This window comes from Notechis scutatus, chromosome 2 (assembly GCF_049901735.1).
Source record: "Notechis scutatus isolate UNSWTSFEM ecotype Mainland chromosome 2, rNotScu1.2, whole genome shotgun sequence".
Classification (NCBI taxonomy): domain Eukaryota; kingdom Metazoa; phylum Chordata; class Lepidosauria; order Squamata; family Elapidae; genus Notechis; species Notechis scutatus.
The window spans coordinates 191,054,585-191,080,397 of record NC_142010.1 but is presented as its reverse complement, the minus strand read 5'-3'; the positions used below and the strand labels follow the sequence as shown (position 1 = coordinate 191,080,397).

General features: G+C 38.0%; 1 protein-coding gene across 1 annotated transcript in view; it reads left to right on the top strand.

The window, feature by feature from the left end:
• The window catches only part of CNTLN (centlein), a 197,859-nt gene extending 185,579 nt beyond the window's left edge, over positions 1-12,280 (top strand). Inside the window, exon 27 of the mRNA XM_087957652.1 lies at positions 11,369-12,280. Within this exon, the coding sequence (XP_087813778.1) occupies positions 11,369-11,470 (102 nt within the window). The 3' untranslated portion in view covers positions 11,471-12,280. The remainder of the gene's footprint in view (positions 1-11,368) is intronic.
• The last annotated feature ends 13,533 nt before the right edge of the window (positions 12,281-25,813 follow it).

Below are 25,813 nucleotides of genomic sequence, written 5' to 3'. Positions count from 1 at the left end.
CTTTTGGGGGGTGGGGTAGATCAGAGAAACCTTCATTCAAATAACCTCCAGAGGCTTATTATTTAATGAAAGAAGCCCTGTCTCCCTCTTGGTAAAAAAAAAAAATGGTCATGATTAAGGCCGGTGATGGCCCACTTGTTCAATCTGAAGGTTGGAAGGGATAATTTTGTCCACTGTAGTTACTTGGGTGGGTGGGCTACTCTGAATGACATCCTCACTTATTTTTGACAGCTTGGTTGAAGAGATCACGAGCTCCTGTAACAAATAATTTAATGGTGGCCAAGCCTAAAGTGTCTGAGAGTGTCTCATTCTGCTCCTTTCCCTATTGGTAGGTTCTCATATTGTTAAAAAAATGGGAAATTGTCACAGGCTACTGGTGTTAATGCAAATGTCTCTTGGGTGATCTACTATTTTCTGATGGAAGAAGCTCCTATCAGCTTGTTTAGGAGACATTTCCAAAGATGGATGCCTAGTTGAAAATATTACAACATTCTTTATCCATTTAATCTGGCAGGTGCCTCTTTTGCTAGGAACTCAGAAATCATAATAAGGATATAATCTCTCACATGGGTTTGCCATTTTCCAATAAAAAATATCTGGGAAAGACATGTCTTGGCCAAGCCAATAGCAGTACTCCAAAACCATTATTTTTCTCTCCAGTCACCTCTTATTTATGACTCATAGGAATGCTTGCAAAGTGAAGGCACCTTACCTTCCTTATCTAGGAAGGCAGAGGAACTGGAGGGGACTACAAAAACAGTAATGCCAATCACTTGCAAACAAAGATCCATTGATTAGCCATCCCAAAAATAGGGAAAAAGTGAGTGAGTTGAAAATTTTTTGGATGCCTTGAAAGAATTCCTATTAATATGAGAAGTTCAGGTACAGATTTGATTAGTGAATATCAAACTTGTTTAAAATAATTTTTAAATTATCTTTATTCAGATTATTAATTGAAATGTTTTTTCTCTTGGGTTTTTTCCCCTTCAATTTAAAAAGTTCTCCAAATTCAAGTGCATTTTGTAAGGTTTTGAGTGAGATGAAGGACAGGTTAGCACTATATTTGTTTGAGCTAACTTTACAGATAGAAACTAAAACATCTAGGGATACAGGCAAATGTATTAATTAAATTATTGAGCCCCATCTGTATCCTTGGTGGAAAGAAAAGGATCCATTCTCTCATCCGTCTTTTTTAAAAAGAGATTTTTTTTATTATCTGCCTTTAAAGTTAGTAGTTGATATGGACACCTGAGGAGTTCATGGGTTTCAGTGACCTTTTACTATGGACCTGTTTCCAGTCAATTCATGTTTTCCTCACAGCCAGACAGCTGTTTATTACCATGTCTTCCCGCATACTCTACAATATTTTCTACTGAGACCTCAAGCAGCTTGTTAGTGGGAAGTAAATATTGATTTGGCATCCTGTCAATGCAGAAAGAATGAAAAAATTTCCACCAGAGGCCCCTCAAACATTTTCCTATCGACATTTTCTGGGCAGAGTGGAAAACTGCATAGAGGATGACAAGGCTGAGACTAGTTGAAATCCCTGAGGGGTCCATTGAGACTGCCGCTGTGACCTGTGTGATACTTTTTCTTCTCTTTCAAGTCTTTTTTTTTTTTAATACACACACAGTCTGCTGGGAGGCACCCCTCTTGTAAGTGATCAAGGGCAGCTTATTGGCAGGTGAGAGCCTGCTTTTCTAGTCATAGCAAGGCAGCTTTTGTTTCAAGATGGCTGACAACATAAACTGGATTTTTCAAACTTCTGTCGACTGTAATGCATTTTTCATTGTCATTTTGTTAATGGGGCGGTCAAGTCTGAACGGCAACTGCTTTTAAAAAATGCTCATGACAAACATCTTGATAGTTAGTGCGCTGATGGCATCAGCTTCGTTTCTGCTCAGGAATTATGAATAAGCAGTGGTGATCAGTATAAAGTTGTTTTTTTTATCAGCCAGATGAGGATATAGCACGTGTTTACTTAGTTGAAAATTTATAGTTGAATCTTTTATGACAGCTGTTATTTATTATCAAAATATTTTTGCTAAACAAATGTCAATAACTTTGTCAACAAATTCTGCTAATGTGACTTCAACTGGAAATACCAATTGTACAATTGCATTCTAGAATTGATTCACATGTAACTCTGATTACTCTTCATTGTGGGTAAGACATTTGGATCAGGTACCAGGAGCAAATGCTTCTCCTTACTTGATTAGCATGCAGATTATCACTGTGCTCTAACTTTACTCTGTGTTACTACTCAGTTGTCACCAATGTTTACAGTGGCTAATGCTAAATAAGATTTGGGTTCCAAGAAATAACTTTTTAGGGGTAACATTGAAGGTGAAGTAGTGATATTTAATAGAACCTTAAAGTTAGAAAGATTATCTACTCCAACTTCCTGCTCAGTAGAATATCTTTGAAGGCTTACTACTCGGTCTCTGTTTAGAAACCTTCAATGGAGAAGTTACCACTTTTGTCAGGCAATATTTTTATTTATATAGTCAGGAAGTTCCTCCTCTTGTTTACCCTGAATCTACGTCCTTGCAGTTTCAATCTCTTTGTTCTGCAGCAATAGAAGATAAATCCACATCCTCTCTTATGTAACAATATTTTCATATATTTGAATATAGTTTTATCATCTCAGTCAACTTTTTTGAAAGCTAAATTTCACAGATCCTTTAGTTGTGAATCCCCCATAGGAACTGGTTTCCAGATTTTCACCATCTTGGTGAACAAGCCCTCTGAACTTGCCCTGATATGGCATGGTCATTTTTGAATTGGGGTGCCTGGAACCAGTCACAATATTCCAAGTGGAATCAGAGTAAAGCAGAGAATTATTTCTTGTGATCTGGTTTCTATGCTTTGGAAATGATATAAGGAAAAAAGGGGTGATGTAGGGCCATGCTCTCATTTTGTTTGCTCTGCCTTTTAACCAAGATTCTTAGTTATCCAGAACTGCATTTGCACCAGTATTTGAGCATGAGGCATCTGGATCTGCTCTGATACAGAGGGGCTCTCTCCATCATATTATTTTGAACTTTTAATCATGGCAGAAACATTTATATTGTCAAACTTTTAGATTGTCCAACTTAATTCAATAGAGCTTACTCCAAAGGAAGTGTGTGCTAGGTTTTTGATTGTATTTGATTTTATTTCCCATAATCACAAATGCAAATTTTGGAGAGATCTGAGTTTAAGGGTGACTTCTACCTTTGTTTAGGCTTCTAGTCTGCAAATACATACTGTTGACATTTTATTTCATTTTACAGCCCTTAAATTGCCCTTGTCATGGCTTGCCGTAGGAAAATAAAAGCAGTTCAGTTCCTTACATAAAGAAAAATATTTCCTAAGAAACACGTCTGAATAAGAATAAAAGGGGCATGAAGAAGAATCTGAAGGAGCTGATTTTTAAAAAATATATTTATGAAAATAAAGGTGACATGATACGTTGAGAAGCTTTACAGCAGGGGTGTCCAACCTTGGCAACTTTAAGGCTTGTGGACTTCAAGCAAAGCTGGCTGAGGAACTCTGGGAGTTGAAGTCCACAAGCCTTAAAGTTGCCAAGGTTGGACACCCCTGCTTTACAGCATGCACCAGCACATTTTTCTGGGGGTCCAGAATCATCTCATGTTCCTGGCAAGTGCTGCCTGGGATGAGACTCCTTGCTTTTTCTGTGGGGACTACACACTCACTAAGAAGCTGGAAAAAAATCGGATCCTCTCTCTGTGATTTAACGTAACCCATTCAAAACATTGACACGTTCACATCAGCTTTGTGATATGCTGGGTTTAACTCTCGGTTCCCCCCCACACCTCCACCACCCTTTCTTTTTCTTTTCTTTTTTCTTACAAAATGCCTTGCAGCAAAGTACATGAGATCACTTAATTCTGAAGTTTGATATAGTGTCTTCTCGTGACATCAAGCCTGGCCTCTGGAACATAATTGCCCAACAGTATTGATTTAATTGCCTAGGTTTATTTGTGGACTCCTAATTATTGACTGGAGGTAAATTTAATGGAGAAACCTTTATCAACGCAAGGGAAACTGCTGCTGTTGCTGTTGTACACAAATGAACAGCATCACATCCCTTTAGATCATTTTTCAAGCTAATTTTATTCCACTGTGACAGTATGATAACATTTAAAATGTCATAGACATTTTATTTTTATTGCTGACATGCACCGTTTTAGTGCTACATTAGAATTTGGGAGGGAGCAGTTTCATGTGAACACTAGTTGTTCTTTATTGTCATTCCCCAGGAGGATAATAATAAACCAGGCCACGCCTCTGGTGTAGATTCCATTTCCACTTGAATTTTATATTGAGGTTGATACTGAAGGGGATTGAACTGGCCACCTATTGCAGTTGTTAATAATAATATGTTGGTGAGCAAATATATCTCTGATAACTGCAGAACACATATACCAATATCGATATATATATATGTTTGTGTGGTTTTTATCTTGCTGTTCAGACACACCGAAAAGAGATTTCCAAAACAAGTCATAAAGATAAATAACAAGGTTCTCAGGAGTATTATCTTAAAGAGAAAAAGGATTTTGGAGTGAGGAAGAAAGGAATAAAAAAAGAGTTTCATCTAATAATTACAGAATAGGTGGTATAGGTATAGTCAGGGAATATGTAAAACATGCAGTGTTGAGAATAGGATAAAAACAAGGTCCATCAAACAACCAATCTTCCATAAAAGGGAACTGGTAACACAGTAAGAAAGCTAGAATAAAAAAAATGTTTGTCCTTTTTTTGTTGTAGTCTTCGTGCATAATTTAATTTAATAATTTAATTTAAGGTAATTAAAACAGGGCCTCTAAAAAACAAATACCTTCCACTCCTTTTTTAAGAACCCTATCACAATCATAAAAAGGGGGTTAGGCTGGTTTCTTCCTTGTTGTGATGTTCTTCCTAGGAAGCAGGGCCTTTCAGACCATGTGGACGCGCCCTGAATGTGCTATCCTGCTTTTGTTTGGAATTGAACTTTCTGTCTGGATAAGTAAACTCTTCCTCCGATGATTATTGCATATAATTAGACCAGGGCTATCAAACTCATGGTGTCATGTGACATATGACTTGTTCCCCCTTCACTAAAATGGGCATGGGTGTGGCCTGCACATGGCGCATCTGGCCCACAGGCCGTGAGTTTGGCAGCCCCGAATTAGACCTTTCAGTCATGTTATAGACTGAATCATATCACACGTCATCTTAATTGGAGCAGAATGGAATATAGCTGGACCACGGCTGTAGCTGCAAAATGGTTGCCATATTTAAAATATGTTCACAGTGACCAAAGAGATAAAGGAAAAAGAGTAAAGCAATGGCAGCTATAGCCATCAATCTGGGACTGTGTGACAGTACTCATGTACTTTTCAAGAAAAAACAAATTAATGAATATGATGGCCTAACATGAAAGGAAGCGAACAATTCTCAATGAAAGAAACGCACAAATATAGAACTGGAAGATCTGTGCTATGATACACAGCCTTAGAAATTTATAGGCAATAAAATACATGCATACTTATTTCACTAAGCTAGTTATCCTTCCCAACTTAACACATCTCCTTGCTTAGTTTGTTATTTATGTACCATACCTTTATAAATAAATTGAGTGAAACTGTATGTTGAGGTTTCACTCATGGATGAGGTTTGGGGGAAAACCCAATCTATGTCCTTTTTGTGATATTTCAACTCTATTTTGTATCTAAATTACTAATAATTGTGGGTCTTTCTTGACTATTTTACATTTACTACATAATATCCCCAAAAAATATTGATTCTATTTAAAGGCATTGGCTGTGGAATTCTTTTATGTTTAAAATAGTTGCTCAGTTTTGCTGATTACTACAGACTGCAGCTAGACAAAGGTGCAGACCAGCCATCTTAAGAATTGTCCTTTAACTTAACCCGGTACTACAGGGGTGTCAAACTCACGGCCTACAGACTGGATGTGTAACGTGCTGGCCACATCTACTCCCAGCTTAGCAAAGGGGGAAAAGTCCTGATACATCACGTGATGACAACATGATGACATGAGTTTGACACCCCTGCTGTACTAGTATTCCCTTTCATCTGTTATCAATACAACTGGAAGATTGCTGCATACTTTTTCAATTGCCTCCATAGGTCCTGCTCCAATTAGTAGAAACATGGTGGACAGAGACTTTTCACAATTCTCTGGACAGAGCTCATTGTTATCCCTTGGCTTGATTTCTATTTGCATCTCACTCTAGCTGCCAGGAGAGATTTAATAATCTCTAGTGGACTTTGCTGTCACTGAAAACATTTGCTAGCAAAACATTAGCAGTTGCCTTTCTGATGTCTTTGTCTTTTCTCAAGAGATCTTGCTCTTGTGAACTCCGGAGAGGAAAGCTTCCAGCATCCTTACGTTAAAGGAAGTTTAAAACCACCATGATAGGTAGATCATGAAGGATCTATTACATAATGGAAGCACCATTAACTTCAAAGCTGTCACAGACCTGAGTAAAACTGTTTTTCATAGCTTTGGGCTTGTAATGTACTGTAATGTAATCTGAGCTCTATATCGCTATGGCTGATGAAAAGGGATTATACATCATGACACAAAAAATTAGCTGAATAAACAGGACATAAGTGTAAAGCAGAGAGCAGTGACAAATTGCTCACCAAGTAAACACACATTAAACCATATGGTCATGCCAGAGTATAGGAAAGGAATATTTACTGGCTTTTAGGTTTTAATTCAAATGGCAGACTCTGAAGACTAATCTTTGATGGACTTAAAACAACTTGTCATCTGTCAAATTAATCTGTCAAATATCTTGATATCTGGTCAAGCTGCAAGGCAAAGGGTAGCGAAATACAAGAACCAGAGAGGCCTTCCCCTTCCTGATCTCTTCCCTCTTCTCTGTGTATCAAGAAAGTATTTGAAAGTGCATCCTTCTGAAGTTCCTGCCATGAATGATCTCAGATTTCCAAATGCAAAACAACCAGCAATCATCCTTCTCTGAAGAAAATCTGGACTTGGCATTATCCTCCTCATTGAGAACCTGCCCGTTCTTTTATTCCCTGACTTAACGTCTTATTAAAATAAGACTGAAACTGTGCATGCCTTTCTTCTGCCACTTATTGATGTGTCTTGTTGTGCATTTTTCTTTCTTAACATGAGAATTCCCTGTATTATTTTCTTGAACAGCCTTTAATACGATTTTTAAAATGAATAACCACTTGACCCTCAATAGCTGTCAAACTGTCGCTTCATTCAGACAGCTGCCTATAAGCCAAACACTGTGGTTTGGCGTCTGTCACTTGATCTTCTGACTCTCTCCAGCTTATCCCTTCCCATCCCCCACCCCATCAGTTCCCTTTCAGGGCACAAGCCCTTTAATAGTAAGCCTGCAGGCAAACTTATTGTTATGGATATTATTTAAAATACATATTTTTGGTCCTAAACATACAACTGTATAAATAGGTATTTATACCATTAATTGTCACATCTCAGTGCATTTTCAAAACAAATGCTTTGCAGCATTTCACCAGGCAGTTAATTTTTGCTTACATTCATAGTGCTTCAAGTCAGAATATAGCACTTACACATCATTTGCTTTGGTGGAAACTAGGATTTCATGCGAATTGTGCATTCCACAGAACCACTGCTTACAAAGAGCTCTCAAATATTTAAGCTGATAAAAATGTTATTGTTTCGTTAAAAAATTTCATTTTACAGTGTAATATTTAAATAGACGAAATGTATCTATTGCTGGAATGTACCTTTCAATATTTTAAGGAACAATTGTATTTTTTTAATCAGATTCCAATAATGATACCAATAAAACATGGTTTGTGCTTGAAAGGAAATAGCTCTGTTCCTAGAGTTTTCTCTTAGTTCTGGGCAGTTTCAAGAGCATTGCTTGGAATCTGGAGTCCCATGTTTGATTTGCTATTTTTAAAAATGTGTTTGGATTTGGGTTTTTTGTTTTCCAGAGCAATAATAATACAATGGGGGTTCATACTGGTTGAGAAAATAAGGAGAGGGAGCTGCAGCAATTGTTAAGATGGAACAGCTCAAAGACAGAAGATGTTCTTAAGTCCAGGATGAGGCAGGACCTGCATCTGCATCCAGAGATTACTCTAAATACCAGTGCCAAAATTAGAACCAACGGAGATTGCTTTTGCTTCAACATATACCTGATAACTTTTGTTGCTGCTATTGTTATTGTTGTTGTGAGGAAGTTAGGATTTCCTGAATTGGATTGCGTATATTGTCCTTTTTTCTGTTATACTTTATTTTGCATGGGGATAGCTATCACATGAGTTGCACAAGTATCTCTACTAGCGTGGATGAGTTTCAGGTTGTAAAATGTGAAGATTCTGTTGCTTTTTTGTTTCTTGAACCTTTGACTTGTGATAGTGCATGGTTTCGTTGATGTTGACCTTTCAGGTTGCATGCTAAGTGCAAAGAGCATGTTCTTTAGTGTTTGGTTGAGTTTTGCTGTCAAATACATAAATACGAATTGTGCTTGTTAATTGGAAAGAGAAGCTTTAATAACAGAGCTATTGTGCTGTTATTGCTTTTTTCCTGGCCTTCCATCCTTAAAGCCAGGCTGACAAAAAAATTGTTGGCAAATTGTTGCTTTTACTGCTTTATATTACAATTTAAAAGGGGAAGGTGTAGTTAACAAGGCTATCACCCTGCGTATATTTATGCCTTTAGGGTGAAAAATAAAAGAACAAAAAAATATCAAGTTCCCATGATTTCATGTTGCAGAATGCAAATTTGATTCAACTTGGATCACTCCAAGCAAGTGTTGAAAAGGAGAACATTTGATCAGCCATCCTTAGTTTGTATGGGTAAATTTTCCCAATTTGGTATGCTCGAGATGGATTTCAATTTACCCAATCCTCAGACAGTACAACTAAAGTTGGCGTCATGTTCAGAAGAAAAGAAAAATGGCAATACATTATTTGACTATTCATAAAAATGTGACAGTCTTCAGTAGAAGATGAAGTACTGCAAAGGTGCCCTGTAGAATGTATGTCTATAAAGTGAACTAGATAAGAACAGGTCCCAGAAACTGATAAATGTATAAGATGTCTGCAACATTTCAAATGCCGGTTATCCTTGATTGTACTGAATGATTAAGATAGAAACAGCTCTTTAAAAATCATTTTACAGTGACAAAGCAGTCTTAGAACGTGATAAACAGCAAGCAAAGTATAGAATGATCACAAGCCCAAGACAGTGGTGGAATAATACATTCATCTAATAGAAAACACTAAAAATAATAGATGTATCAAAAGTAAATGGAGACCTACATAGTGCAAAACAAGTTTATAAACTTCAGAAAACAGAGCCTGAAGGAGGAATGGGAACTGAATGCAGAAGAAAATGTATTTTATAACTTCACATTTTAAAACATAAATAAAAAAGAGCATTTTAAAAACACCTAAACTTATGTTACTGCTTTATTTATTTTTGGATTATAAAAACTATAGATGACCAAAAAAAATTTCTCATGTTGCTGAGATAGCTGTGCTTGAATATTATAGAGTTGATCAAAATCAGAAATTGTCTCTAAACCCAATGCTTCCCCCCTCCCCAATTTAACAGAAGACACCTACAAATAGAGATTTAAATTCCATCAAATTGATTCTGTTAGGACAGAAAACCCAACTTTGCAGCATCACTAGTAAATTTGAAATTTGGCAATTCAACACAAAAAAACTGCCTGGAAGTAAAAAGGATCACAAAGCAGGAGTTAAATGTTGGTTTTAAAAAACAGAAATATATTTTCATATTTTGACGCAGAACACTCTCTCCCAGTTCAGCCAACTTCTATAGTAAACTTTACAGCAGTGATAGAGAATACACAAGGGAAAAAGTCAAATTTGTTTTTTCCAAGCCCAGGCATAACACAGAAATAGAAATTTTCCCTACTATCTAGGTTTTCTTATACGGAATATCAAGAAAACATTTTGATATTACAGAGAATAAATAGAGACACACGTGCCTTGTGGCTTCACTGTGATTTTGTCAAGATGACATCAAATAATTCAACAATTGGGAAAATTCAACATGCCTACCATTTGCCCTGGGTAGGAGTCAGACATCTCTCATTCAGAAGCCTTTTCTGGACTTACCAGCTTGTTAGCAAACCATTGCTGCCAGTGCCATACTGGGATGACAGTATCCACATAGGGCCTTATGCAGTCTGCCGTCTCCTATATATATATCTCAAGTTACTTGTTTATTCTAAGTTCCTGTTATACAAAACTTGCATCTCTCTCAGTCCAACCAATTTTTTCAACTGATTGATTTTCCATTATTGCTTAATGTGCAAGCTAAGCTGCTTCTCGTTACCTCTGCCACTACATTTGAGATTTCCATATCACAACCTGCAGGAAAAGAAATGTTTTCCCCTCCTATTGTCTGCTGTGGTTACAGTTTTTATATTCTCACAAACATAGTTCAGGGACCATTGGGGAAATTGCCTGTCCGTTTTCTGCCATTACAATAATTGTTGGGCTGATGTGGTAGAAATTTAGCGGACTGTTCATAGAGGGCTCATTGACTGAAGTGAGCTGAAGACTAGTCAGTTACCTCATAGTTAAATAAATCTTCATTTCTGTCTCACAAACACTTTGTGAATCATATTTTTCTCTAATTTGAATGTGAATTTCAAATAAAATAAAGCCAGGGTGGAGATGTGACGGGGTGTTTTTTTTGGGATGGGGGGAATATATTTCTCTCCCCTACAATATTTCCATCTCTGCTTTGGGTGGGATCTTGTCATATGTCTTCTTCCATTTTCGTCACTACTCAAAAAGAAAAGAGGGGGAACGACTTTTGATTAGAATACTCTAATTGTGTCTTGATCTCGGAAGTTATTTTCTGCCTTGAGTCACAAGTTTCGCTGGATGCCTCTGAAAGCCTTTGCCCCCAGCGCTTGGATCTGTATTGATAGCTCTGTCTCTGCCCTCCTGAGAGCAGTCAGCCTGTAGTGCTGCGTCTACTTATAAGTGCCCTGGAGATGACTGTAACTTCATATTGATCAGCTGATTGAAGATAAATGACAGAGCTGCTGGTCTTGCAGATTACATCATTAACATGGTCAGTAAACCATGAATTGTTCAATAAGGCGTTTATCTTTTTTTCATTTTATTCTGCTCTTTTATCATTTTTATGATAAGGAACAGTTACACACACTAATCAGAAGGCTCCATTTTAGGGAAACGCAGTTCTTGAGCAGGAGTACCATTGTCAGGACTAAGTGAAATCTAATGGCTTTAAGATACTTAGTAAATGTTTTTCAGCTGAATATATATATATATATAGGCTTCAGTGATCATTTTTCTTGCTCTGTTTCCCTTCCAGTTTCCTTTTGCCTCGTATTTAATGGATGCAGTGCTGGAAAAACTGAATGAACAAAAGAAGCTGGCAGAAGAATACAATTCTCTGATGAAACAAGCAGCCTAGGAGGAGCTCATAAACTGACTTTTAAAGAGGAAGAGGTTTTACTTTTGCCTTGGATCCTATTCCTGGGATTGGTGCACAAAAACAGATGACCTACCATATTCACTAGCATCTGGATTTGCTTCACTTATGTAGACTAATTCAAATAGTCAAAGTATATTCACAAATGTGTGATTAAATACAGAACAAAATAAACTGGCACGTTCATCTAACAAAACATGAAACTACCTTAGAATTTTTTTTTTACTGTTCTTTGTAGTAGGGATTTATTTATTTTACTGTTTTTCAGTATAAATGTTCTGAAATCATGAATTTTAATCTGGTGCTATTTTTTTAATGATCATCAGTAAAGTTATTAATTTACTTTTTATTCAAAACATATTTTTACTAAAAAGAAATACTGATATTAATATCAGCAATGATAATTGGAGAAATATCAACTACAAAATAATGAAGTATTTAACTGTATTTTAGAAACAAACATATTTTCCAAATAACTTATTTTGAAGTCACCTTTATGTATATCTATAAAATAATAGTATATTCTGTTAGGAATAAATTCCAGGTAATCCTTGATTTGTGACTACGATTGAGCCTAAAATTTCCATTGCTAAGCAGTGCAGTTGTTAAGTATGTTTTGCCTCATTTTTTGAACTTGTTTGCCACAGTTGTTGAATGAATGACTGTAGTTGTTAAGTGGATCATGCAGTTGTTAAGCGAATCTAGATCCCCCCCCCTTGACTTGCTTGTTGAAAGCTGGTTGAGAAGGTTACAAATGGTGATCACATGACCCTGGGATACTGCAAATGTCAAATACATCAGGCATGATATTCTTCCGATTAAAATCGGAATTCCGATTTTTTTGGGAATCGCCCCCTCCTTTCCCTCCACCCCTTCTTCTCCTCCTCCCCCCCCCACTTGGAGGCCCCGAGTCAGGAGTTGCTGGCGCGGCTCCAGTCCCGTTGCCTCAGGAAGGGAAAGGCAAAAAGGAAGAGCTGCGGCGGCGCTTTGCAACGGCAGCAGCGGCTCCTGGTTTTGCCTTTCCCTTCCTGAGGCAACGCGGGACTGGAGCCGCGTGGAGCTGCGCCGGCGGTAGCAACTCCTGACAGCCCCAGCCGGATACCTGAGCGGAGCCCGGGCGGTGCGAGCGGAGGCCGCTGAGCTGCAGGAAAAGGGAGCTGGGCCAGCCACAGACCAGCCTCCGTGCAACACGCCGCCGCCCGCCCGGCGAGGGAAAGCAGCGGGTGTGCCCCGGGCGCGCGGCGGGGTCTCTTTGTCCAGCCCCGATTTTTTTTCCAGAGCGGTATATCATGCCTGATACATGCCAGTTGCCAAGAGCCTGGATTTTGATCACATGACCACAGAGGTGCTGCAATGGTCATAAGTGTGAAAAATTGCCAAAAGTCACTTCTTTCGGTGTTGTTGTAACTTTGAACAGTCACTAAGTGAATGGTTGAGGACTACTTGTATTATTATTCTTTTTTTCACTCTCCTCTTCTACCTTTATATTAGAAAAAGAAAGCAAAGATGACAATAAAAATTTGCCTAGAGTAGGAATGAAGAGATTTCAGGATTAAGAAAGGTAGATAATTGCTGACATCTGAAGGTAGATGCTGCCGATTCCAACTGAAAACAGTTTGAGAGATTCTCTTCTCCCTAATAAATGTGTCCAGCTGACACACTTCAACATTTGCCCAGGTGCACATATACAGACACATTGCCAGAACTACATTTTCACAAAAGGCTATGGGGTGATAATATTAATTAATAAATACTGATTCAAATTAATTATATATTTATAAAAATAATTGATCCCTATGTACCTAGCATTCTTGCTCACACTCAAAAATTATTTTCTCTCCAAGAAACCTGTAAAGTACACTACCATTCTTCTCTCTCATTTTCCAGCAGAACACAAGTTGGAGATGGGGTGAGGCTGCACTGGGAAGGGAAGTAGAGAAATGGAAGGAACAAATCTTGAAATGTGTCAGATGAAGGAAAAAAGAAACTAAATGGAGAGAAAAAGAGAACGTTATTTAGACATTACAAATCTGTGTCCTTTTACCTTGAAATAGAAAAATTGGTTGGACAAAACACTATTATGACTTTTCATCAAGTTGTCCTCAGTCCAGTATTTCTTCTTCTGGAAGGCACCATAAAACTCCAAAGAACTTTGACCCTGGACACTATAATGTCCAGCAAACTTCAGCCCTGTAAGGACTCCATAAAATCCCATAAAAATAGAAATCCTTTCTCAATGTAAGTCAGGAATCATTGAAACAATAGCTCACATCCTTCAGTACTGTCAATACTATCTGTAGAAACATATGGGTCAAACACATAGATGACATTCGAGGCCCTGCCTTGCTCATCGTGTGGTCTTTGTCTATGATCTATTGTACCTCAGTAGTTACAAGCAACCTTATCCAGAAAAACATCAGCAAGTTCACCTGGCATGCTTATGGGCAAAATATCCCTCTTAGTGTTCCTTGAGTAGAGCCACCATTATTGATTTGCAGATACATTAAACATAAGAATTGACAGGTTGCTACTCAGACTATCACTGTATAGACTCAAACAAATTATGCTAGTGCCTGGTCCTACTAATTTCTTTGTGGTTGTTTCATCTCCTTAGATCCTTGCTGAACCGTGGAGCAGCTTAGAGTGGATGATTGGAAGAGGTCTCGGAAGAACAATTTTGGTTGTCTCCTTAGTCCAGAAGTCAACTGTCCTCTAGAATTCATCCATATATACTTGGCTTTTGAGTGGAGCAATCTTAAGTGGTTGACTCCCTATGCAAAGATCTACATGTATGATAAAGTTTGATAAAGAATATTGACCATAGTAAAGATAAATATTAATGTGTTCCATATCCAATTCATATATCATCTTCTCCAAAATAAAGTACAGATCCAAAGTGTGCCATGTATGTTGGAGCTGTGATTACTTACAAGTCCATGTCACCCTGGAAGACATGAATTTACAAACTACCCCATGTTTCTGAGTTCTAGATTTTTTTTTCAATCTAGATTTTTGAATTATATAAGACTGCAATTTGTGTTATCTATAGACAGAAGCCTGCTAGCCGGAACCAGAAGTATTATTGGTGAGGAGTCGTAGGTATCTGTGCAAACTTAGCTATTGAGCCTAAAGTTGCATACATTCATGAGAATTACAGCAAAAGACTTTACCTCGGTTCATACATTGTCCTAAGTGATGGTCTACTTAACCATGGCTTATTGAATATGCCATAATTGACTGGGTTTACTCCTCAAAGTAATCCAAAACTAGATTACAATGTAGTAGTTTGTATGATGAAAGGCTAGTTATGTACACCAACAGGGCTTCAAAAACCTTATTTCCAAGGAAAACCTAGAGTCTCAAGAATAATTTAAATGGTGCAGCTGAATACTGGTTTTCTATTTAGTTTACATGTTCTGCTTTTTCCAAACTTTAAACAGGATACCAATGATATCATTCAACTTTAAAAAGCTTCCAACCTTCTTCAAAGATCGTCGAGAGTGAACTTTTTGAAAAGGTATAAACTGTTTTTACACCAATTCTGGCGTATCTGATCAGACCAATTATCCAGCTGAACTGCATGTCCTTTGATACTTTTCTCTCTAGAGTTTTGTGTGCAGCATTAACCTGGTGAAATTTTAAAAAGATGCCAGCCAAAGAAAGAAGTAATGAGGATCCATTTTACATCAAATTTGTTTATATAAAAGACAAATTAAAGCCTTCTGTTAACAGGTTCCTGCATCACCAATTTATTTAACAACATAGTACATTTCTAAATTATTACAGCTAATTTATGTCTGGTCATGAACAGTTTTTAAAAGTGAAATAAGGAATAGGATATCAGTTTTCTGGTAAATACAATTAACTACTTTGTAAATTTTGTTTTCTGTTTGTTTTTATTTCTGTTGAACGTTAGCCATGTATCTAATAATATTCATTATTCCTTGTACTTGTTTAGTGACCACAGTTGGAACATTTTGGTAATTGTGAAGAAGTTAAATGAAATAACTATGCTCAAAATCTTAGTTCAATTTTCTTTTGTTTTACAGACCTGCATAAATGATTGTAAAGTTAACTTTTTTATCACCATTATAACAGATGGTAACCAAGCAATCACTAAACAAACACTACATGTAATTCTTTGTTGTATATTTTAATATTAGTCCTACAGTTTACGTTCTGCAACTTACAATCATTTAAAGAGTTCTTTGATACTCTCAGTAAGTATCAAGGGTGTGCAAACATTTTGCCAAGACAATCTAAGAAATACTGTACATGGTGGCTAAAACTTAAGTAAGCAGTGAGCAAGGTAAAAATGAGTAGGGGTATTTATTTTCTCAGACTTTCTAACTTTTGGACATTCTCTTCCAAAACACAGGTGAACAGCACTTCATGATCTTTTTACAGAGGAAGTTTGAAATGAGCCCAAGAGCCATATAGGCTTTAAGGGACAATATGGTTAGCTCTCTGGCTTAGAATCTTCCTGTGGCCAGATCATATAATATCAACCCTACAAAGTAGATCAGATTCAAAAACCAAAGCCATGTACATCAGGATTACTTTTATTGCAATTGGTATAATAGAATCATGCATTTTTTAATGTGCTTCCTGTTAGGAATGATAGTCACCTAACAGTTGGGTTGGAAATATATAAACCAGGATAGTAATTTAATACTGTATCTTTAAGGGAATGCTGTAAGTGTGATTGGCTGAAATTTCTCCAATGGCCATAAGATGGAGCCAGAAACCTGGTTTCTTTCTCCTTGCATTTCCTGTTTTGCCGTATTGCCTGATCATCATTCTACTTGGATTGCTGTGAGTTTTGCAACTGTTAGCAAATTCCGTTTACTGAACTTTGTTTATGATACTGGACTTTATTTTTGGATTATCCCTGGACTGATTGTATGGAATACTACCTGCTTTAACCGTGTATGATTTGGACTGTTTGTTGGACTTTGTTTACCCATTTACTGGAAGTAAAACCTACATTTTACTATTCAGTATATCTGTATGCTGGTTGTGTGTTATTCCTCACCACTCTCACTACGTTTCCCTGAGTGCACTCATTCTCCTTACGGGGAATACCTTAACACTGGTTATGGGCCCAGACCATACCAGGTTCAGATAACTGAGAGTTAGTGTGAATACACAGTATCGTATACAGACAGCTGTTTACTGTTTAATTGTGGGTTATTGTCCTGGTGAAGATGGCACAAGACCCATCAACAAGTCTATCACTGATAACCCAGTTGGATGGAACAAACTATGTTTCCTGGTCTATGAAGTGCAGTTTACTTCTGCTTAGGGAAGGGTTATGGGCTGCAGTTCAGAATCCACCGGATGTAAATGCTTGGGATCCAAATAATGAGGACGATGCCAAAAAGTTAGCTGACTTTAAACAGAACAACGCACGAGCTCTTTGTATAATTGGACTAACACTGAGTGACCAGCAGCTAGTCCATATTCATGGAGAAGAGTCTGCTGCTAGATATTGGGAGAATTTGAAGAGGATTTATGTTCATGACAGTGTAGGCGCATACATACATCTTACACGTAAACTGTTTAGAGCATGTCTTCTGAAAGGTGGAGATATGTTAACTCTTTAACTTCATGAAAAGAACTTTTCAAGAGCTACATGAAAAGGAACTTATTTTTTCAGAGCTGCGTCATGTTTATATCATTATTTCCTCATTGGATGAAACTTATGATCACGTATCTTCACTGGAAGTCCTGACCAGAAATGAACTGACATTGACTGACATAACCAGACGATTGTTAGAAGAGGCAAGAAGGCGGCAGGATAGAGATCAACTGAGAGAGAAACAACCACAAGAAGAGGATTTGTTTTCAACTGCCTATACTGTTATGAAATGTTTTTCTTGTGGGGCTAGGGGACATATAGCTAGATTCTGTAAGAAAGGAAAACGACAGAATACTGGTAATCACCAGAAGGCTAAGAAGAATGTTAATTTAGCTATGTCTAGCAATTCAACTGTAAACCATGATTTGTGGATAGTTGATAGTGGAGCATCACAGTGCATTACTAGAAATAGAGATTTGTAAAGATGTCCACGAGTAAGCAACATGTGTCATTGGCAAATGGATAGAAGATGAAAGCATCTGGTGAAGATACTGCATATTGTTCCTGTGTAAATGAGCATTTATCTATGTTATATGTACCTAAATTAAATTTTAATTTGTTATCAGTAAGGGCTTTAGTTAATATTGGTTATGTAGTAACCTTTAGGGGAGATAACTGTATAATAGAGAAAGGATAAGTGTTACTGCTACTTTAGAGAATGATTTATATGTTATACATGATGACCAGTTGCAGATGGCTAACTCGGTTTATAACAATGTCAAGCCACATGACGAATATATACATTTACTACATGGGCGTCTGGGGCACATTAATTTCAAAATGCTGAAACAAACTGTCAAATTGTCACAGGAAGTAAAATTAAAATCCTGTAGCAAGTACTTAAACTGTAATGCTTGTAGTCAGGAGAAAAGCAAGGTTACATCAGCAAATAGACTGAATGGGTTTAAGACCAAAGAACCTTTAGAGGTTGTTTTTGCTGACATAATTGGTCCTAAGAAACCCAGTTTGGGAGGTGCCTGCTATGTTTTGAGTATAATGGATCATTACTCACAGTACAGTTTCTGCTATTTAATGAAAAACAAAACAGAAACATTCCAATATTTCTTTAATTGGCTAAGGTTTGCAGAAAGAAAAATGAAACATAAAGTAATTATTTTAGTTACTGATAATGGGACTGAGTTTATTAACAATAGATTCCAAACTATGTTAAAATTGGCTGGTGTCGAGCATAAGCGTTCTGCACCTTACAGGCCACAACATAACTCGTTTATTGAATGAAGAAGGCAAACACTACAAGCCATGGCTCGCACTATGTTATCTGATTCAGATTTGCCTGAAACACTGGGGTGAGGCCATAATGTGTAGAAACCATGTGTTAAACAATGTGGTGAACACAACAACTGGTGAATTGCCATTCACTCGTTGGCATGGCAGAAATCCAAATTTAAGTTATCTACACACACTTGGAGCTCCAGCATGGGTGCATATTCCCTCACAAGTAAGACTGAAAGGGCAACATAGAACTAGGAAATTATTTTTCATAGGTTACGAGGCCAACCATAGATTGTTTAGATTCTGGGATAGAGGCACAGCTAATATTTACTGTAGCGCTAGTGCTAAATTTCTTAAGCACATTGGGTGGAATAAACTAGAACAGGAATCCAACTGTTGTTATCGACACCCAAGTAGTTATCGACACCCAAGTAGTCCCTAATGATGAGATAGTTAAACCATCAATAGCCATTAAAGAGGAAGAACAGGCACAGGAGGAGATAGAAGAACAGGAGCAGGTGGAACTGGAGAGTACACCAGTAAGCCCTGAGTTGCCTAGACGTTTATCCCGTGTAACACGACCACCAGATAGATATCAGGCAAGTATAGTATGCCAAGTAAATACAGTTCCTAGTAACTATAATGAACTGAAACTGTATCCTGCTAAGGATCAGGCTGCTTGGCAGGAAGCAATGGATAAGGATCTGAAATCTTTACAAAGTTTGGAGGTATATGAAAATGTCAGGTTACCACCAGGTAAGCATGCCATAGGGTGTGAGTGGATTTATGTTACCCATAAAGCCAGGTTAGTCGCACAAGGGTTCAATAGCCAATGACTACGATAAAGTATTTGCACCTAGTCTGAAGGCTACCACATTACGAACAACATTAGTATGGGCAGCTAAAAATAAATACACAATAAACCATTTAGATATGGAGACAGCATATCTTCATGCACTGTTGCAACATATTATATATTTAAAGAAGCCTTTAGGAATAAAAACATAATAAAACTGCTGGAGATTTAAAAAGAGTCTTTATGGCTTAAAGCAATCAGGCCATGAATTGAACCAGTGCATAGTAAAGGAATTAACAAATATAGGATTTGTAGCTGGCATGGCTGATCCATATTTATTCAAAAAGGAAAGTGATGGTGTAATTTTATTGTTGCTATTGTTTACTGATGACATAGCATTAATTGCTAAGACTGAGCAAGAAGCTACTGAGATTATTTCACTGTTAGAGAAGAAATTTAAAATAAAACATTTAGGAGAGATTAAACAGTATTTTGGTTTAAAAATAGATAAAACTAGGGGAGGATACAAAATCTCACAGGCAGATAAAATTAACCAGTTACTAAAGAATTTTAAAATGGAACTTTGTAAGCCAGCAAAAACACCGATGAGCCAGGAGTTTAGCCACAGTGATGTGCAAAGTCCAGTTTTTGATAAAGAGATCTATCAATCCTTGATTGGTAGCTTATCTTATTTTAGTAATTGGTCAAGGCCAGATATAGATATAGTGTTAACCAATTAGCCAGGTTTAATGCTGAGCCTACTGAAAGGCACTGACAAGCTGCTAAGCGTGTATTGAGATATCTTAAACAATGCATTATGCATTATATTTAGAGCCTAAGGATGAACTAAGTTTAACTGCATATGCTGATGCAAGTTTCACTACAGACGTACCTACATGTAAATCAACGTCAGGTACTGTAGTATTAGGAAAGGTATTAATTGGATGGCAGTCTATTCGACAGAAACATCTAAGTTTATCAACAATGGAGGCTGAATTCTCATGTTTGTCTCTATTATGTACAGATTTAGATTGTTATAAACAGCTATTGATAGATATGGAAATTAATGTAAAGGAACCTATTGTTGTGTATGAAGACAACCAATCAGCAATTCAGATGGCTTCCAATCTCGCTGTAAAGACAAGATCAAAACACACTGATCTAAGATATCTAAATGTGAGACAAGGTGTTCAAAGTAAAATGATTACACTGGAGTACTGCATGTCAGAGAATAACATTGCAGATCATTTTATGAAAGCCCAAGGCACTGTAAAACATAAGGCTTGCTGTGAGAAATATGGACTTAAACTGTAAGGTTTTATATATTGTCCTACCCAAAGAGGAGAATGTTAGGAATGATAGTCACCTAACAGTTGGGTTGGAAATATATAAACCAGAATAGTAATTTAATACTGTACCTTTAAGAGAATGCTGTAAGTGTGATTGGCTGAAATTTCTCCAACGGCCATAAGATGGAGCCAGAAACCTGTTTTTTTTTCTCCTTGCATTTCCTGTTTTGCCATATTGCCTGATAGTCGTTCTACTTGGATAGCTGTGAGTTTTGCAACTGTTAGCAAACTCAGTTTACTGAACTTTATTTATGATACTGGACTTTATTTTTGGATTATCCCTGGACTGATTGTATGGAATACTACCTGCTTTAACCGTGTATGATTTGGACTGTTTGTTGGACTTTGTTTACCCATTTACTGGAAGTAAAACCTACATTTTACTATTCAGTGTATCAGTATGCTAGTTGTGTGTTATTCCTCACCACTCTCACTACGTTTCCCTGAGTGCACTCATTCTCCTTACGGGGAATACCTCAACACTTCCCCATTCCTTACTTTATTTTCATGAGAACTAGAGAAGGGCCAGTCTGACAAGTTTTCTCAAGTTACTTTCTTGACCTGGGTTCAGGCCCCTTTTATCTGACCATTGCCTTGATAGAAGCTCTTCTTGTTCTTCAAAGTCATTCCCTCATTCCTCTATATATAATAACACAAACTTCGCTATCCTCAAAATGACCCAGAATTATTCTGCTAACCTTGAAAACCAGAAGAACTTCCTGTGCAGCTGTCTGCTTTAATGCTTAACGTCATTTTGATTCTGAATGACATTCTCCACTGGACCGAAGAAATAGCCATGTGTCCTGCAGAAAAACCCATCCGATGAGATAGAGTTGAGGTAGAGGGCTTGGTGATTTTGAGATGTTGTTGAACCAACTCTTGGCAAATCCTAACCAGTATGGCCAATGATAACAGATATAGGGGTTCAGGATGTGGAGCCCTATAGACAATACTACTTGCAACATCCTAGATTGTGGTGGTGGCAGAAAATAGAAAGAAAAATCAAGATGGAGGTGCAATTGAAGTGATATCTTTTTGAGTGCTTATGTGATCACATTGAATATACAAAAGGCTTTGTAAAAACAGCCATTTTATCTGCCCCACAGCTTCCATTTATAGATGTTGCAGAATGCTGCATTTAGATATACAGCATTGTTGTCACTTTTCTGTACAAGAAGAATGAAAAAGGAACAACTGGCTGAATTTAGACCCCTATTCCCTTCATTTCATTACTGACAAAATGGGGTAAAACCCCCTAAATGGGCTCCTCAATGTGTAGAATGTAGATACAGCTCTTGTATTTCCAGCTATCGGTGTAGAAATGCAGTCTCTCTCTCTCTCTCTCTCTCTCTCTCTCTCTCTCTCTCTCTCTCTCTGTGTGTGTGTGTGTGTGTGCGCGCGCGCCTGTTAGTTTTGACTTCCCACAGCTCAGAGGAACTGACTAGTCCACAGTCACCCATTTGGTTTTCATGCCAAGCAGGACTAGAATTAAGGTCTCCTAATTCCTAGCTAAGCACTCTAACCACTAGACTAGGGTTCCCAATCTTGGCGACTTTAAGACATGTGGACTTCGGCTTGGGGAATTCTGGGAGTTGAAATCCACACATCTTAAAGTTGCCGAGATTGGGAAACCCTACATTACACCAAACTGGCTCACTGCATACTGCTATAGCTACGCAAACATAACTCTATTTGAATCAGGAAGCATATCTTTTCTTGCTTGTTCTTTATTTCTGATAATTAAAAATAAAAAATAAAATTACTAGAAGTTGGAGCAGATTTCTAATAGTCTGTGGACATGTACTATCTATTTTTGACTATTTTCTCAATGTAGCATTAGCCATCTCCCTAGGCAAGGCCAAGGAGCTGGACTATAAAAAGGAAATTTTCAAATACATGGACAATAAGAGCATTCAGCAGGCTGTCTACATTCCCCCATTAGATGAGCTTCATGTGCCATCTAGTGGTAAGAAAGCTGCAATTACATTTTTTAAAAAATAAAATGTACGATCAGTGCCATCACAACATCAAACAGGCTGCTGAATGACTACAGGTAAATCCTCGACTTACGAACTACGATTGGGCCCAAAATTTCTGTGGTTAAGCAAAACATGTTTTAAGTGAGTTTTGCCCCATCTCACGACCTCTCTTGTCACCGTTGTTAAGTGAATCCCTGCTTAACTGTCAAGTTAGTAACACAGTTGTTAAGTGAATCCCCATTCATTTTGCTTGTCAAAAGGTCGCAAAAGGGAATCTTGTGACCTCAGGACACCGCAACTTTCATAAATATCTGTAAGTTGCAAAATGTCTGAATTCAGATCACATGACCATGGAGAGGTTGCAATGGTCATAAGTGTGAAAAACTGTCATAAATCACTTTTTTCAGTGCCGTTGTAACTCTGACTGGTCACTAAATGAAATGCTTTAAGTCAAGAACTACCCATTGTTGTAAATCGAGGGTTATATGCATGGTACTGTACTACGGTTGTTATTTATTTATGTATCTTAGAAAATTTATATTTTATTTATTTATTTATTTATTTGATTTGCCAATTGTTTACAAGATAATAAGTATAAGTGTATACATAGTTGTGAATACATGAAATGGGTACATATAAGAAAAATAAAAGAAGAATAAGAGAAACAATAGGACAGGGACGGTAGGCACGTTGGTGCGCTTATGCACGCCCCCTACAGACCTCTTAGGAAAGGGGTGAGGTCAATAGTAGACAGTCTAAGGTTAAAGTTTTTGGGGTTTGGGGAAGAAACTACAGAGTCGGGTAGAGTATTCCAGACATTGACCACTCTATTGCCGCCTACTCGCACATGGCAACTCAGGGCAGTTTGCGTCGATATAAAAAACCATATAAAAAATAAAAAGAAGAATAAAATAATGATTTATTTTAATCCCCCTGTCAGCTTTGGAAGCCATATTGAGATCCGATGCTCCCACGCTGCCACCATTGAGCCTGGGAAAGTGGGAGTGAGGAATGTATTGAAGTATATCTAGCTGGACATAACAACATTCTTTTTCTGATTCAAGGTCAGGTCGTGTTGCGCATAGTAAAAGGAAGCCTTAACTTGGGACGGATGGTGATTGGGCCATGTGATGTGATGATGGGTGCAGGGGATGGATGTGTAGTTTTTACTTATTGTAAGGAAGCCCGGAACTTTCGAGATTCGGGATTCCACAGTTGTGCCAGTTACTTTCCAAATAAAAGGAACCTTTGAGAGATGTCTGTCTTGGCGTTATTGGGTGGAATGGAGTTTTGCTGGAACGCTGACACCCCATATTCAGAAACAACCCATATTCATACAAACCACTGAATGGGCTCCATCCCGCTCTGGGTTCCCCAGGCCCACTGTGAGAACCACGTCTTCAGCGCCTTCCAAAAGAGTGCTAGAGTGGGGCCAGTCTAATGTCTGTAGGAATGATGTTTCAGAGAGAGGGAGCCACCACAGAGAAGGCCCTTCTTCTGGGTCCCGCCAGATGTATCTCCCTAGGGCAGGGATCCCCAAACTTGCCAACTTTAAGACTTGTGGACTTCAACTCCCAGAATTCTCCAGGCAGCATAGCAAAGGGGAAGGGACCCGCAACGTTCCTTGCCTCCCCACTCTAAGTGGATCAGGTAGATGTGTCCGGCAAGAGACGGTCCCTCAATTATCTTTGCAAACCGGTTCTAAAATAAGCCATTTATTTTGCTAATGTTTCTCATTTAACAACAGTTTTCATAAGGAAGGAAAGTACAGAAACCAAATTTTGGGAAGATTTCCCACTACATCCAGCTCAGACATGATTAAAGGAAACAGTTTTCCAGAAGTGACAGTTGTAAATTATGATTGTGGTTTTCTAGTATTACAGGAACTAAAGAGCTTCAAAAGAAAGATAATCTGAAAAGAGCTTGATATCACTGTAAGAATCTCAAGATTAAAAAAAAGGTTGCATCAAAATAGAAGTGTCCCTTCTTATTCTAGTGTCCCCGTTGTACGTTTTGTAAAAATCGTGCAATTCTCATTCACCTCCCATTTTTTCTTGGGCAAACTTAATTCCTGATAGTACATGTAGTCCCAGACTTCATTTAGTGACCGTTCCAAATTACAACAGCATTTTAAAAAGTGAGTTATGACCCTTTTTCACACTTATGGCCATTGCATCATCCCCTGTGTTCAAATGATTAATATTTGAATGCTTGGCAACTGGCTCATATTTATGACGGTTGCAGTGTCCCAGTGTTGCATGTGATCACCTTTTGCGAGCGCCTGACAAGCAAAATCAGTGGGAAAGCTGGATTCACTTAACAACCGTGTTACTAACTTAACAACTGCCATGATTCACTTAACAACTGTGGTAGGGAAAGTCGTAAAATGCGGCAAACTTCACTTAACAACTCTCTCGCTTAGCAACTTAAATTTTGGGCTCGATTGTGGTCATAAGTCAAGGACTATCTGTATTTATCCCACTTCCAAATTAACTCACAATATAGTTTATTTTATTTATGCCACAGGTGTCAAACTTGCGGCGTCACATTTTTTTCCCCTTCGCAGAGCTGGGGTGGGTGTGGCCTGCGTGTGACGCATCCAGCCTGCGGGCCGCCTGTTTGACACCCCTGATTTATGCATAATTTAAACAAAAATTAAATTATCTTTATTTATTTTTTAATTTAAAAAATCCATCATACAAAAAAAATCCCCTTTTAACACACACCCCTGCCCTCCTCGGCAGCAACAACATAATCAAATCAGCCACTTGATCAGTTCTACCTCCCTTTGTGGTCCCCAGCAATGGTAGGATTCAACATTTTTTACTACCGGTTCTGTGGGTGTGTCGTGGCAGGGGAAGGATAGTGCAAAATCTCCATTCCCTCCCCACCCCACTAATCTGCTTTCCAGCTCCGTTCTCCTGTGCAGGGCAATCAAAGGAGACCCAGCCAATCAGCTGGGACTCAATGGGAGGCAGAGAATAGATGTGGGCGGGGCCAGTCAGAGGTGGGATTGGCCAGTTCTCTGAACGACTCAAAATGTCCGCTACCGGTTCTCCAGAACTGGTCAGAACCTGCTGAATACCACCTCTGGTCCCCAGGCCTGCTGACAAAAATCATATTTTTAGGGCCATTTGGAAAAGCAACAGAGTGGGGGGGCCACCATATCTTGGAGGGGAGGGGATTGAATAGTAAACATTTTGGGGTAAAAATAGTTTTTGTTTCTACTTGAGCCTTCTCAATGGTGTGCTTTTTCCTTATTCAGTTTCCTTGCCCATTCGAAGTCAAAATAAAACCAGACCCTTGATGAAAATGAAATTATACAGG